The sequence below is a fragment of the Rattus norvegicus genome, chromosome 6, assembly GCF_021556685.1.
Source record: "Rattus norvegicus strain SHRSP/BbbUtx chromosome 6, alternate assembly SHRSP_T2T, whole genome shotgun sequence".
In the NCBI taxonomy this organism is placed as follows: Eukaryota; Metazoa; Chordata; class Mammalia; order Rodentia; family Muridae; genus Rattus; species Rattus norvegicus.
The window spans coordinates 78,899,285-78,916,255 of NC_141539.1; the positions used below are offsets into that span (position 1 = coordinate 78,899,285).

General features: G+C 42.4%; 1 protein-coding gene across 11 annotated transcripts in view; it reads right to left on the reverse strand.

The window, feature by feature from the left end:
• Positions 1-2,832: 2,832 nt before the first annotated feature.
• 2700097O09Rikl (RIKEN cDNA 2700097009 gene like) overlaps positions 2,833-16,971 on the reverse strand; it is a 45,129-nt gene continuing 30,990 nt past the window's right edge. For 2 of the 11 annotated variants that reach the window (XR_015621882.1, XM_087553202.1), the window contains 3 exons: positions 11,670-11,776; positions 6,541-6,631; positions 2,833-3,552 (listed from right to left, as the gene is read on the reverse strand). Coding sequence is in view for 3 of the 11 variants with exons in the window: in XM_087553202.1 (XP_087409328.1) it covers positions 3,436-3,552; positions 6,541-6,631; positions 11,670-11,776 (315 nt within the window). In the remaining 8 variants the exon portion in view is untranslated. 11 annotated transcript variants of the gene reach the window in all.

Here is a 16,971-nt window from a genome sequence, read left to right on the forward strand (position 1 = left end):
GGCAGACCCCGTGTCCAGCAGTAGATTGTCAACACAAGCTGCTTTCAATGGCATTTTTGGAGGTTCGTAATACTGTCAGGGCTTCCCTCCCCACACAGGTCTTTTGCGTATATCTTGTGGTTTTTAGTTTTGTATTTTTGTAAGATTTCTGTGTGTGAGGACATGGATGCTTCCATAGCTGATTGTGTTTCTTGTGCTCTTTCTTCGTTGTTTTTCTCTTTCAGTTTGTTTGCTTTGTTAGTTTTTTTTTTGTTTTGTTTTTGATTTTTTTTTTAGAAGCCTGTATTTTCTGAATGAGATATAAAAAGAAAGGGTGTAGATTTTTAATGGGAGGGGAGTTGGGGAAGATCTGAGAGGAGCTGGGGGCAGGGAAAACAATCAGAATATATTGTATGAAAAAATATTTTTAATAAAATAAATGAGCACAATGACTTTTTGAAGTTTTAAGAGAGCTGGGCACTGCAGCACATATCTTTATCCCAGTGCCAGGGAGGCAGAGGCAGGAGGATCTCTGTGAGTTTGAGGCCAGTCTGGTCTAAACAGTGAGTTCCAGAATAGCAGGACAGGCTACCCAAAGAAACCTTGTCTCAAAACACAAACAACCAAAACCAACAACAAGACAAACAAACAAAACTAAAAGCAAAAGAAAAAGAGAAGTTATAATAATTATAGCTGGGTGTACTGGTTCATGCCTCCAGTCTCAGCACTTTAGAGGCAGGAGGATCTAGCGTGCAAGGTCATGTTCTACACACAGTACCAGAGATCAGGGTGAAAACTAGTCATTAAGAGCCTCCCTTACAGCAAAGGCTATAAAATTTAATAAATTCTAATCGTTAGGATTTTTGTATTTTTTAACTTATTTTTATGTTTTTATTTTATTGGTTTTTCAAGACAGCTCTGGCTGTCCTGTAACTCACTCTGTAGACCAGGCTGGCCTTGAACTCAGAGGTCCTCCTGCCTCTGCCTCCCAAATGCTGGGATTAAAGATGTGTTCCACCACTGCTTGGCATGTTTTCTTTGAGAATTCTCTTCTTATACAATGTGTAAAAATGTTACACAAATCCTGGAATTTGCTATTCTAGTATTTTTTCCATTTATAGTGTAGAACTATTTTGGAAAATTGTGCTGCATCGGGAAACCACATCCTCCTTGCTTCATAACCATCCCATCTGACCTCAAACTCTGCTGCAGCTAGTGGCGGACCACGGCATACATCTCGCTCACTGTAGGCCTCAGAAAGGCCACACTCCAGCTCTATTCACCCGACAGGGGTGCTGGCAGAAACTTGCAGGCTGATCACAAGGTCTACAGGAGCTACCCTGAGGTCGCTGAGAACAACCCTCCCAGTTGTGACTACACGAGAACTCTGTTTAAGTTCTGTTGTTTGCCCAAAAGAAGACTTTTCCCCCGTTTGGAAACAGTGAAATAGCTCATCTGGGATAATGTCATCTTTTTCAGTAGTCCAAGAGGGAAGATGAAGCTCCTATTTCACTTTAAGGCTTTCCTTGACAAACAACTCTTCAGTTGCTTTTCTGTTATTTGGCATCTCATGCTAGAGGATAGTACTGTTATGGCTTTGTTGGAGTGACCACTGGTTAGATGGCAATGTAGGATGCCCTTGGGCTCGCCATTCTGCCTCCCAGGTGCAGCATTACAGGTGTGTAGCACTGCGCTCCAGCCCTGATCCTTCAGTTCCGAATGGACATGTACACTGGCCCCAGTACTAACCTGTCTATCCCCAGCAGACTTTCATTCAGTGTGGGAAAGAAGCCTAGCCTATCCCACTGGCTTTAGACCTGATGCCTTATTGACTTGAGGGTATCCTGCCTCGTCTTTGAGACTTCAGTCAGCAAGTATCGCCATGTGCAATCATTCAAAAAGTAAAACGTGTCCCTAGTGCTATAAATGGGTAACTGCATGAATACAGCCAACATCCAAGTCCCCTAGATACAGGCACGAGAACACAAATAAGACTATAGGGTTAGTTTCACTTAGGGCTTTGTGCCTACATACAATGGGGATGGCGATACAATTGTCCTGATTGTCTGATGACATTTTAATTCTTAATACCCTCTAAAAATTCCTGCATGTACCCCCATCCCCTTTTTTGAAAGGAGCTTGTCATGTAGCTCAGTCTGGTCTAGAAGTAGAATCCTATTTCAGGCTCCTGAGAGCTGGGACTCCAGGCTGGTGTCACCAAAACCCTGGGCTCAGTGCTGACACACATGATTCGAACATGTACACTTTGGTCATTAGACTCCTTTCCCCTTCTCTAGGGCGTATTTCCAGGAGTAGGGATGCTAGGTCTCCCAGAACCTTTCTTCAGTGCTCTGAAGAGCTGAGAAACTTTCCAAAGCACACAAACCACTGGGCCTTTCCCGGGAGTGTAGGACGGCTCCAGCTTCTCAGTCTCCATCATGGGCCCTGCAGTGCTTCAAGTATGGCTTTTATGAGAAAATGACGTTGTATTTCTAGTAGGGTATCTTCTAACTCACAAGTCTGTGTTCACTTTTAGAAAGCATAGCTCTTATTTACGCCTTGCAGTCTGACCTAAAAAATGTCTATTTGGCAACGAAAATAGACAAAGATGGAATCTACATGCTGAGTCATCATTTCAGGCTGCTCTTTTATCAACTGTCAGGACTTGTCTTTTTCTCCTTTGAAGCCAAAAATTGGGAATTTTTTTTATTTTTTATTTTTTATTGTTTTGGTTGCGTTTGAAAAGCTCAAGTATTATTCTCAGGTATACAAGGAGCACTGTGAGTTTGAGGGTCACTTGGTCTACACAAGGAGACATTTAAAAAAAAACAAAACAACAAACAGAGTCTGGTGTGGTGGTGCATGACTTTAGTTAGAGGTAGGAAGAGTTTTGAGCCAGCCTGGTCTATAAAGCAACTTCCAGACCTACAGAGAAACCCCGTCTTGGAAAAAAGCGACTATGGGGAATTAAGGGGAAATACAGGAAGGAAAAAGAACCTTGGGGTTGACTTAAAGCTGCTTTACCCAAAGTGTCTACATATTATTTGGGGGCTCTGTCTAGTTCCACTTTTTTCCAGAAACCTTTAAAAATAAAACATAAAAAGATTAGTTCTATCCTAGCTAGGCTCGTCGTCAGAGACCTAACAAGTCAGAGACAGTGAGGCCTGCCCTTTCCTCCTTCCTTGCATCAAAGAAGTTGCTGTCAGCTCCCTAGAAGTCTTATTTGGATGTGACATGTAAATTAAACACAGGTAAGCTTATGTTTCTAACAAAATAAAAGGGCATATTTCAGCTTACTATTTTAATTTCCTTATTATACAGTTTATTTATGTCCACATACAACTACCGTATGTGCAGTCACACAGAGCGATCTACTGGCACATAGTCAGGCACACAAAGGGTGAAAGGGAATACACAGAACTTGTGGTTAAGGTAGCACCCTACGTTGCTTTGGTGCTAGAGAACCTTATATAAATGAATTTGTTGAAGAGCTTCTTGGTCAATGTCCCTTTGTGCATACACATCGAAGTTCAGAGGTATCTCTTCCACCCAGGAGGACAGCTGTATGTTAATCTGTAGGAAGAAAAGCACAAACATGGAAACGTCACAGCAATCCTGTTAGTCAGAATTTCACAACCCAAGTAAGCCCAAGTAAGTCACACAGCAGAATTTTCTTAAAGACTTATTTTTTTATTTTATATTTATAAATATTGTCTTCATGTGTGTGTCCTATGCCTCTACCTGGTCCCCAAGAAGGCCACAAGAGGGAGTCAGATTCCCTGGAACTGGAGTTATAGATGGTTGTGAACTGTCATCTAGGTGCTGGGAACCAAACACAGGTCCTGTGCTTTAAAACTGCTGAACCACCCCCCACCCCCACACAACGGGATTCTTACTATGATAGACAGGACTAAGTTCACACAGTACCATAGGAATAACTTTGGTTTTACTCTGACTTTGGAACTTGAAAAATCTTTTCACAAATTTTTTAATATAAAATGCTTATAGATTTATTTATGTCTATGAGTTTTGTTTGCATGTAGACTGTGACCCACCAATGGATGCCTGTGCCCATGGAGTTCAGAAGATGAATTATCCTGGAATTGTAGTTATAAATGGTTGTGAGACGCCATGTGTGTGCTGGGAACTGAACCCAGGCCATCTGCAAGAGCAACCAGTGCTCCAACTGTTGTGCCATCGCTCCAGCCCCACAGTAACCATTTTAATATAAATGGTGTAATAATTATCATAAGGATTCCATCATCAAAGACAAAAACAATGGCAATATATGTAAAGAACAAAAAGGTTGTTCTCATTCCATAGTATGGGAAGGAGCAATTCCCCTCCATAACCTGCACGAGACGACTGTCCCCTTCACACCATATACTTGAGCCTGCACAAAACCCTGGAGCCGTTATTGCACTTATCTGCTTAAAGTCGTTTTCTTATTAATCAAAGTCAGCAATGATCACATATGTGATGTGGACACTAGAGAACAGCTCTTCACAGTCAGCTCTCCCCATCTGGAGATCTAGGGGTTGAATCCCAGTTGCCAGGTCTGAACAACAGAACTCTTTCCCTGCTGAGCCCCAGTGCTGGCATGAAGCTGTTTTCATAAGTGAGAAAGCAACAAAGTCACCAAGTTTAAGTCTAAGGTTCTTTCACAGGCTTTCGTTTGAGGCAGGCGGCCTCCAGCCAGCTCCCACTCTGCAGGCCTCAGCTTCCCACACACACGAGTTTCTGCCTTGCACCAACATGTCTAATTTTGCAAGTTTTTAACATTTCAGTGTATTATTTATTATCTGTGTTCATGTCTACTCATGTGGCTGGTACACGCCATCTTTCTAGCCTCTTTTTTTTTTTTTTTTTTTTTTTTGAGACAAGATCCTTTTTATATAAGCCAAAGTGGCCTTGAAGTCATTCACGAATCTCCTTGTGGCTGCCCCTGGCTTGCTGAAATACAGGTGTCACTGGCTGTCTAGACACATTTATTAAAGCTATTATTTTGAGGGTGGGGAGATGTCTCAGCAGTTAAGAACACAAGCTGCTCTTGCAGAGGACCCAGGTTTGGCTCTTAGCATTCCCATGGTGGTTCACAACCATTCCTAAATCGTTCTAGGGAATCTGAAGCTCTCTTCTGACCAATGTGAGCAGCAGGCCCACATATGATGACCATACAAAGATGCAAACGGTTATACACATAAAGCTTTAAAAAACTTACTTTGGTAAGTAGGAAAAAAACCCCACTAAATTGACTTATATATTATATTAGAAGTTATACAAATTAGAAATTTTAAAAGAATATATATATTTGAAACAAGTCTCACTATGTAGCTCTGGCTGGGCTGGAAATCACTCTGCAGTCCAGATTGTTTTAAACTCAGGCATTCTCCTGCCTCTGCCTCCCAAGTGCTGGGACTAAATTTATGCACCACTATCCTGACCAAGAATATATTTTAAAAGGCATGTTTCTGTGAGAATGGAAAAAGGATCATACTACTGATGAAGCAGGGAAATTGGGTATCTTCCTTTACACATTTCTGGATTACTTTCTTTGCTATAACAGCAGAATTAGGGCAGGAGAGATGAGTCAATGTTCAAGAACGCTTGCTGCCCAAGCATGAGGACCAGAGCTCAGATCCCAGGTGGTTCCAGTCTGTGCGACTGACTTGGCATCCATCATCATGCTGAAGTACAGCAGCTGAGGCCACCGACTTAGAAACCCCTGGACAACTCCGACCCTGCTGCAGTCCTCTACTTTGCATGACAAGTGTCTATATGTAGTCTGCTGCCTCCGTGTATCCATCCCCTTTCCTTCTGTGCTGAAGGACAATGCTATGATGTGGGTGTTCATTTCTCCAGCTTAGTTTTGAGAAGGGGTTCTGTTGACCAGGCTGGTCTCAAACCTTCCTGCCTCAGGCTTGCATGTAGCTAGGGTTCAGGCTTGTTACCCTCACTTCTTTTTTTTTCTTTTCTTTTTTTTCGGAGCTGGGGTTACCCTCACTTCTTAGCTATGATGTGCTCTTACCTACAACTCAATAGTGTTTATTAACCTTAATCATGACCTCACAGTTATTAAAAATTGTGAAGTTTAAAAACAAGGAAGTCTATATCCAGACATGAAATGGATTCCAGTGTTTTGAGGGTAGAAGATAAACCACAAAGCAGTACTTTAGCAACAGTCTTGCTATTTCTAAAATGTTATAAGGTATCAGAAAAAAAATTTAGACAAGAAAAATGTTGAAGGGAGGGGGTATGGATCAGTACAGCCTTTCCTGACAGGCACGAGCCCTGGAGGGCTTGTTTTTTATTGTATTTTTCTCTGTGTAACCCTGGCTATCCTGGTATCCTCTATAGGCCAGGGCAGCTTCAGACTCAAGAGACCCACCTGCCTCTCCCTCCTAAGTGCTGGACTTAAGGGCACTACCACACCCAGCTCAGGAGTCCTAGGTCTAATTCCCGCCACCACCAAAACCAACCAACCAACCAACTACCCACCCACCCAACCAGGCACCCCCCCACCCCCCCACCCACCCGACCATAGGAAAAGTAGTTCCATACCTCTCGACCCACGAGGGAATCTTGGAGACTTGGTACTGTCACTAATAATGATCCTTGTTTTTTTACATTATGGATGATAAAGTTCCAGGCACTAGAACACATTAAAAACTGATATAACAAAACAGCAAAATAATACTGCATATTAATCAGGATAGAGATAGCTCTCTTGTTCAATGTCTCCTCTTTCTCTCTCATCATGGGGAGGAGAACCATACGTCTGTTAAGCAATCTGCTCTACCTCTAAGCCATAGCCCATCCCAGCACTGAGGAAACTGAGGCAGGAGGCTCCTCTTGGGTTATAGGCCAGCCTAGAGTTCAAAGTGAGCTTCAGGGCACCAGCCTTGGCTATGGAATTAGACCTCATCTCAACAAAGTGACAGCAAAACCCTAGCAAACCCTGGATGTAGCCTTTAATATACAACCCAGCAACTGTACACTTTGCTATTTACATAAAGAAGTTGAAAACGTATCTCTACAAAAGAGATCTGTACGTGACTGTTTATTGCAGTCTTATTCATAATTTACAAGACCTGGAAGCAATCATGGCATCCTTCGGTAGGGGAATGGGTGAATGTGACATACGTAGACAACTGCACATTGTTCAGCTCTAAAAGCAGATGAGTGCTCAAGTCACTAAGACACGGAAGGACCTCACGCCTGCTGCTAGAGAAGGGATCTAATCTGAAAGGATCCTGGATTGTAAGATTCTAACTATCACATGCTAGAAACGTAAAACTATGGGTTGGTAAAAAGACCAGTGACTCCAAGGGTGAGGCAAGAGTACAGGACACATAGCTGAGAGGGGATTTTTAGGGCAGTGAAACTACTGTCCATGTTTTAAGGTGGGGTGTGTGTCACTACACATCCATACACATACACGGGCTGAATGGCACCAAGAGTGAGCGCTACAGTAAACTGGAGAGCTCTGGTGACTATGCAGTAGGAAGCACACTGTTCTGGTGGGAGGAATGACGATGGTACACACTCTGCAGGTGTGTGGGCTAGAGTGTACAGGAAACCTTTATCTTTTTTATACTTTTGCTGAGAACTCAAAACTTCACTAAAAAAAGCAAAAAAACAAAAACAAAAAAAACCTGACACTGGCTTTTATCAGACACTGGATTTTTTTTTTCTGAATAAGGATGACAAAAGAAAATGCAATCAGTATCTAGAAATCTAGATGGGTAAAATGTTTACCCACAGGAAGCAGAACTATACCGACACAGTAGAAATTGGCAAATTTTCCAGTTCCTGAGGGGTTGGTGAAGTTACGAGGTCAAAGTACTGATATTAACAAGATGGGGATGTGGGTTACTGTAAAGGTTCTGAATTAGAGAAATGAAGTTTTCAGAATCACACGAGTCAAGCAGGATCAGCAGCAAAGCTTTGCACTTTCTCCACAGGAGAACCAGTCCTTCAGACTGGAACTAGGCTGAGACTGCCAGGGGCTGAGGGAGATGAAGAGTCTGGGAAAACAAGGGGCCCAGAAGCCAGAAACCAAAACAACTGTGTGTAGATGTGTATGGTGTGTAGATTAGATCTTTCAAAACTCACATCAAGAGTTAAATCATAACTCATTTGGATGGCTGGAGTATTTAGGGATGGAATTCCAATATCATATGGCACCTGCAGAGTTTGGTGGATTAGCCAGTTCTATAGGATGATGAAATGGGACCCATCAATGCGGGTCAGAGTGCAGTATGTGTTTGACCAGTTCTGTTTAACTCCCAGGGCTGATATGCTCTGGACTACACTACACATGATCTTGGTAGTTTATCCCATGTGAAGGTTTGCATATGCTTGGCCCAGGGAGTGGCACTATTAGGAGGTGTGGCATGTTGGAGGAAGTGTGTCACTGTGGGGTGGGCTTGGAGACCCTCCTCCTAGGATGCTCAGTCTGTTCCTGGCTTCCTTTGAGTAAAGATGTAGAACTCAGCTCCTCCTGTACCATACCTGCCTGGATGCTGCCATGTTCCTGCCTTGGTGATAATGAACTGAACCTCTGAACCTGTACTCCAGCCCCAATTAAATGTTGTCCTTTGTAAAACTTGCATTGGTCATGGTGTCTGTTCACAGCAATAAGACCCTAACTAAGACACCCCACCAGTGGGGAACACAGTCTTTCAGTGACATTGTGAGGTGGATGGGTGGCAGTATCATTTGTATTTAATTTTGGTTAAGGCTAAGGCTAGTAAGTTTCATAAGTTTAGAATTTATTTACAAGATAATGCAACATTATTTTTTTTCAGGATGCAAATGTTAATCACCTAGCACTGTTTCAACTAGAGCTGTCTTTTTTATTGTGCTGGGTTCCTAAAATAGATGTATTTTACAAGTCCGTGTAATAAAAAACTGAAAAACTTTACTAGCACGATCTTTTCATTTATCTGGGACAGGTCCCACAGAGTTCAGGAGGCCCTGAAGTAGCTATTTGGCTGAATTCACCGCCATAGACTAATGTAGAAGGTTTGCATCCTGGTACCTACCACATGGGTCCTGGAACCCTGACCTAGGGGCAATCAGAAACACTCGAGTTGGGTGGGCTCTGCTCTCCTTTGGATGGAGAAGCTGCATCACCCTGGAAGCTCGGGATGTTTATTATATACAGGTGAACACGGTATTGCGTGCAGCAGAGCAAAGAGGCAGCTATTGTATACGGAACAGGCAGTGGGGTTTATGGTATACAGCTGACAAGAAGACAGGTTTAGCTAATCTCACTAGGAACAGACTGTAGGGGAGCGGTCTTCAAGCTGTAAACATCCAGGGGAGGAAAGCCATGGTACTCATTTTCTACATACACTATGAACATCTGCATAGGGAGGAGAGGAAAGCTTTGTCACTGCCATGAGTCTAAGGTGTGGGGTCCTTGACATAACACACACTCACCCAGACTTCACGGTTCCCTAAACAGAAGTAATTAAATAACATCATGTAGCTACTGCCTGTCCAGTGACTCATGCAGTCTCTTATGAATGAGTATATGAAAAAAGCTCTTTTTATTTTTCTTTAGAGACAGGGTTCACAATGGAGCCCTGACTGGTCTGGAACTCAGAGATGGCCTGCCTCTTCTATCCTAGTGCATGGAGTAAAGGTATGGATCACTGCACCAATCTAACTGTAGAACACCACACAACCACCACCACCACCACCACCACCACCACCACCACACAACCACCACCACCACCACACAACCACCACCACCACCACACAACCACCACCACCACCACACAACCACCACCAACACCACACAACCACTACCACCACCAACACCACACAACCACCACCAACACCACCACACAACCACCACCACCTCCACCACCAACACCACACAACCACCACCAACACCACCACACAACCACCACCACCTCCACCACCACCACCACCACCACCACCACCACACAACCACAACCACCACCACCACCACCACCACCACCACCACCACACAACCACCACCAACACCACACAACCACTACCACCACCAACACCACACAACCACCACCACCACCACCACCACCACACAACCACCATCAACACCACCACCACCACCACCACACAACCACCACCAACACCACACAACCACTACCACCACCAACACCACACAACCACCACCACCACCTCCACCACCACCACCACACAACCACCACCACCACCACGGTTCACCAAAGCTTACAACATTCTTCAGCATTCAAAATCTGTATATCTCTAAAATGTTTAGCATTATTTTTCTCTCAATGCCTTATTAATATACCAGTGATATTATACTTGTCAACAATTATATGTTTTTCTTATCTGCAACTGAGTTTAAAAATAAAAAAGCCGCTGATGTGGTGATAAATGCCTGTTCTGTCAGCATCAGGAGGCAGAGGCAAGAGGACTTCAAGTGCAATGCCAGTCTGGGCTGCACAGAACAGTGGTCAGACAGTTGGTACCTTCCCCACCAGCTGGAAAGTGAGACAACTCCAGGAACCTGTTAGAGGTTCCTTCCTCAGGGACACTGTTAGAGGATGCAGCTCAGAGACAGAGCACCTGCCTAGCATGTACAAGGCTGTGAGCTCAACCCCAGAACTGTAAAAAACAAATACACAATTAAATAGTTTTGAAGGTTAATATTCTCATCCTATTAAACCTTGGTTAATCCATACTATTTTATGATTGGTGTGATGCTAGTGTTAACTGTCAAGTTGACAAAATCTAGAATCACCTGAGAAGAGGGACTCTGGGCTAGCTGTTAAGGTGTTATTTTGACTTGATTAACTGAGGCAGGGAGAGAGCTGAGCTAATTAAATTAGCACACACTAGCTCACCGCTTCCCTAGCTCACTGCTTCCCATTCCTGAGGTGGATGCAGTGAACTCCACCCATCAGATGGGCGGTACCAAGGAACTAAACAGCCTTCCTCCTTAAGTTGCTTTTGTCAGAGGTCTTTACTGAAGCAAAGAAAAAGAAACTGAGACAACAAGCAGATTAGCACAATGACAGCAAAGAGCAGTGTAATGAACCACTGGGAACTGCTATAACTGTACCCTAAGTTTACATCCATAAAAAACAACATATTACAGAGCCCACTGAGATGGCTCAGAGTATATAAGGGTGGTTTATGTAAAGCTCAATGACCTGAGGTTGATACCCAGAACATACATGGTGGAAAGAATTGGCTTTTGCAAGTGTTTTTTTGACTTCTACACACCCACTCTGACGAGCACAAACAAATACATGTAAACTTTAAAAAAATTAAAATACATTTTAGAAAATCAGTTTTTGTCAAAATTATGCATTTAATCTGTTTCATTATTAAAATAAGTTGATATTATGTACAAAGCGTCAAAGAATCAATAAAAAAATCTTAATAAAACAATGTTGAGAGCTGGATGGCAGTGACAGGCAGATGTCTTGAGCTTGAGGCCAGCCTGGTCTACAGAGTGAGTTCAAGGACAACCAGGGCTACACAGAGAAAACCCTGTCTGAAACAAACAAAAACAAAAAACAAAAAACAAACAAATGAAAAAAACCAAGTTGAGTTTGTCATTTAAAATCAGCATGAACATATTTCTACCTTACCCCAATCTCTTTTCACACCTTGCTGGACATATTTTAATAACAACAGTTTTCTTGCGTCAGTAAATGGCCTACCTGGCCTGCTGAGACTCAGGAAGAAAATATTCAAAGACATTATTCATTACAATGATGTCGGCGGTTTGCAGAAGTGAACTCTGGGTACAGATGTCTGCATGAAGCACCTAAAGAACGAGTTCATTGTAGACGGTGAGAATAGCAGAGCACGCAGCCACACAGGAGATACCCGCTGGGTCAGGGATGCTGTGAGGACCACAGAGAGATACTTCATGTCTAGTAAAACCCAGAAGCTTGCAAAGACTTGCTTTGAATGTAATAATTTGTTTTGTTATATAATTGTGTCCCCTACTTCCTAATTAATAGTTTTTAATGGATTTTAGAGATTTTTTCACTATAATTATATTGTTAGGTTTAAGAGTCTAAAGATTCAGGTTTCAATTACGGCGCTGCCAAATTAGATTTGTACTCTTGGGTAGTTAGTTTTGTTTTTTTAAGAGTGGTTATCAGTCCTGATTACACAATATAAAAATTATGGCTCAATGGTTAAGAGCATTCACTGCTCTTACAGAGAAATTAGGTTTGGTTCCCAGTACCCATATGGCAGCTAAAAGCTGTCTGTAGCTCCACAGTTCCAGGGGATCCAATGCCCTCTTCTTAACCCAGTTGGCACCAGGCACACATGGGTCTACAGACACTCATGGCAGGCAAAACACTCAAAACACATAAAATAAAATAAAATAAAAAATCTTAAAAAATCTCCACACCTCTCAAAATTATCAGAGTAAATTATAAACTGTCAAACTTGACAAAAATTAATGTGTCCTATGCAAAATTGATTCTAACACTCCCTTGAATGTTATTACCTGCCAAAAATGTAACCAAAACAAGGTATTTAAACACTACATAGGGCTTAGGAGTTGGTTCAGCACTTAAGAGTGCTGAGCTCAGGGTTGGGGATTTAGCTCAGTGGTAGAGCGCTTGCCTAGGAAGCGCAAGGCCCTGGGTTCGATCCCCAGCTCCGAAGAAAAAAAAAAAAAAAAAAAAAGAGAGAGCTGAGCTCTTCCAGGACACAGGTTCGATTCTCAGCACCACAGGGCAGCTTACAACCTTCTGTAGCATCAGTCTCAGGGAACCCAAAGCCCTCTTCTGATTTCTGTGGTCTCTAGGCACCACATATGGTACAGACTTATGAGCAGGCAACACACACACATAAAGTAATAAAATAAATAAATCTTAAAAAAAATGTAACTTGGGGCTGGGGATTTAGCTCAGTGGTAGAGCGCTTATCTAGGAAGCGCAAGGCCCTGGGTTCGGTCCCCAGCTCCGAAAAAAAGAACCAAAAAAAAAATGTAACTTAAACCATAATTAGGGCTTCACAGCACACAGGAACAATAACGAGAAGACACACTTATTTGATCAGAATAAAATAACAAAATATAGAATATACAAGGTGTTGTATGGTCTGATTTTAAGAAACAATCTTTCTTCTAAATAATAAACATTCTACATTTTAAAAAAAATTCACTTGACCTAGAATCTTTAAGCACAGTTTTGACACAATGATCAATAAAAAGAAGACAGCTTGGAGGCTACGTAGTTAATAATTACAGACACAATAAACATGTAGCCAGGTATGCAACAGATATTTAAACTAATCGCATTTCTATCTTCATTCTTCCTTTCTATCCGAGTTCCTCCTTTTCCTTTCCCTTCTGTCTTCACATTTTCTTCCTATACTACTACACAGACTGGGGAAAGAAGGATCAGAAGGCTCAGTTAATCAAGACAGTCAACAGAAGTCTCTCAGGTTCCAGGGGCAGCCTCTGCACTGATGGTAGTACAGAAGCCATAAAACAGTCAAACTCAAGCAAAATTTAGTGGACACCTCTTATATGCAAGATAAAGTAGAGGGAGACAAACCAGGCTAAATGAGATACAGTACCTGTGGCCAAATGTATGACCCTGGAGTAATGTGACAAACACCCAGAAACAACTGTAGTAACTAACTCCCCAGTGCTATCAGAAGAGTGAGCTGAGAGCAAGGATAGTTAGTGTCATGGTTTGACTATGCCTGGTCCAGGGAGTGGCACTATTTTGAAGGTGAGACCCTGTTGGAGTAGGTGTGCCACTGTGGCATGGTTTTTAAGACCCACATCCTAGCTGCCTGGAAGTGGGTCTTCCACTAGCAGCCTTCAGATGAAGATGTAGGACTCTCAGCTCCTCCTGAACTATGCCTGCCTGGATGCTGCAATGCTCCTGCCTTGATGATAATGAACTGAACCTCTGAACCTGTAAGCCAGCCCCAATTGAATGCTGTCCTTATAAGAGTTGTCCTGGTCATGGTGTCTGTTCACAGCAGTAAACCCTAAGACAGGACGAGGGAGAGCGCAGTGCCAGCTTGCAGGAGACAGATGGGAGCCTGGGAGACTGCAGACCAGAGGTAAGATAGTGGATCAAACACAAAGGCACACTTACATATATTCACTCACTCTATAGAATGACAATATGGAGTTAGTACATTTTTAATAGAAAATCCTATGAACCAAAAAAGATGAATGAAACAGAAATAAAAACAACAGACATGGGGTTGGGGATTTAGCTCAGTGGTAGAGCGCTTGCCTAGCAACCGGAAGGCCCTGGGTTCGGTCCTCAACTCAGGGGGAAAACAAAAAAACCAAACCAAAACAAAACAAAACAAAACAACAGACACAAAAATTTCGAAGTTAATTAAAAAAGAGGTGAAAAGTCCTAAGGAATTTAAAGGAGACCTGAGAAATTGATTTCTGAACTAGAAATAATGAAGCTAGGATTCTACTTCCTTTGTTGCGAAACCTCTTTCATTCTGCCTTGTAATTGGCAGTGGCAGCTGAGAGAATAGAGAGAAATGTGAAAAGTAAGCACATCGGTTGAAAGGCAGTTTGGGAAACAGAGAGACACCTACACACTTTTCTCCCACCCCAGCAAAAGTGTACAGACTTACTGGGTAGGACTAAACAGGGCTGTGGGCACGGGACAGTAGGCCTAGCTGAAGGACAAGGGATGACTGAAAACGAAACAGCAAAGGCAAGGTGTCCACCTGTCACCAACACCAGCTCTACAGCTCCCTCCTCTCCCACTCAGCCCCAGGACTCTGCTCACTCTCCTGCAGATACTGGAAGGTTTGCTCTGGGTGATCAGCCCAGCCCCAACGGAAAGACTTAGACATCCCCCACTATTTATCCACCATGATCATACAGTAGAGAAGCTCTGGTTATGGATTCTCATTTGAGGTGCTAAGAACTTCAATTAGCTATTTTCTCTCCCACGTTTTTTTTTTTTTTTTCAGTGTTGGAGATCAAACCTCAAGCTCCTTGTATGAGGTAAGCACTCTACCACGGAGACACACCTGTCTTGCTTCTTAGGCAATGTATGGGCAGACAACCAAGACTCTGTAGACTGTGGAGGAAGGACTTGCTAAAAATAAAAAGGACTATTACATACCCTTCAAAAAACAAGTAAAAAACTGGACAAATAAATGAAAAAAGAAAAAGGGGTCTAGAAAGTTGGCTTCGCAGTTCAGAGCATTTGCTGTTCCCAGCATCCACTTGGCGATTCACGATAGCCTGAAGCTCCAGCTCCCCACCCACATGGTACACATGAACATAAGCAAGCAAAACACACACATTAAAAAAAAGAAGTTGAGGGCTGGCGAGATGGTTCAGAGGTTAAGAGCACTGACTGTGCTTCCCAAGGTCCTGAGTTCAATTCCCAGCAACCACATGGTGGCTCACAACCATCTGTAATGAGATCTGATGCCCTTTTCTGGTGTGTTTGAAGACAGTGAAAGTGTTCTTATATAGAATAAATAAATAAATCTTAAAAAAAGAAATTGAAAAAAAAAGCAAGCAAAAGAAAAGAATTCACTTGAAAGGGAAGATGGGTTTCAACACATACTATTAAAAATAACTACAGAAACTATCTTGTTGATTTTAAGAGCCTTCAATCAAGTATTCATCACAGCTTCAAGGAGGTGGGAACGGTTAAGGCTAGTTATAGGATAGTGTAAAAAGGCTTTATTTTAGAAGTTATAGATGTTAGAGTACTTGTCCTACATATGTAAGGCCCTGGGTTTGAGGCCACATTGGAGAAAAAGAACCAAAACAAATCCAAGTTTCTTAACAAAAAGTTACTGATGGTAGCCATGGAAGGTACATGTCAGAAAAATCAGTACTGAAATAATTTATTTTGAAAAGTAATAAAAAATTCATAAAAATGTAAATAAACATTTTATATACCTTTATCATCATGTTTAAAAAACCAGAAGTAAGCACTTTATTATTATTCTTTATTAAGTATGATTCTTTAGAGGTCTTAATTTTTGTTTTTGTTTTTTGAGACAATTTCTCTGTATAACTCTGGTTGTCCTAGAACTTGTCCTATAGTCTAGGCTGGCCTCAAACTTACAGATATCCACTTGCCTCTGCCCCCTGAGTGCTGGGATTAAAGGCATGCACCACCACACCAGGCAAGTCTTAATTTTTAAAGAAAGCCTCATTTTCTCTTGTTTTATGTGTATGGGTGTTTTGCCTACATGCATGCTTGTGTACCACATACAGGCAGGGCCTGTGGAAGCCAGAAGAGGGCGTCAGACGCTACTGAGTTGGAGTCACAGACAGCTGTTGCTGTATGTGTGTTGGGAATTGCACCTGGGTCCTCTGCAATGCTCTTAACTGCTGAGCCATCTCTCCACCTCCCAATGAGTTCTTAATTTTTAAATCTCAATTTTCAACTTCGTAGAAATTCCTGTTAGTTATGTGATTAATACATAAGACCAGTCTGAGGCCAGTATGATGTACACAATGAATTCTATGTCAGTCAGGCTAAAGAAAAAAATAAAACATGAATTTTGTTTGCAGTTCTAGGGACTGAATACAGGATTTTGTGCATGGCAGAAAAGTATTCTACCACTGGGCATTACCCCTACCCCATAAACTTATTACCAGGTAATTAACAAGCATAGGGAAAAGAAACAGGGTGGGAGAATAAAATAACTGCCTTTTATCAGAAAGACAAAGGTTTCAGTCTTCAACTTTTAAAGACTTTTATTTATTGTTATTCCTGTACTTGTCTGTGTGTCTACTTGTCTGTTTGCACACCATGTGCGTGCAGGCGCCTGTGGGGACCAGAAGAGCATGCTGGACGGGATGAAGAGCAGCTGACCTTACAACAATTGTGAACACTGGATGTGGGCAGGCTCTGGGAATCCTCCCTGGGCCCTCTACAAGAGCAGCAGACCCTCTTACCTGCTGAGCCATCTTTCCAGCCCCTGGATCTTTAAAAACTCACAGAGTGTTTCCAGTGTTGTGCTGTCCTTAATATC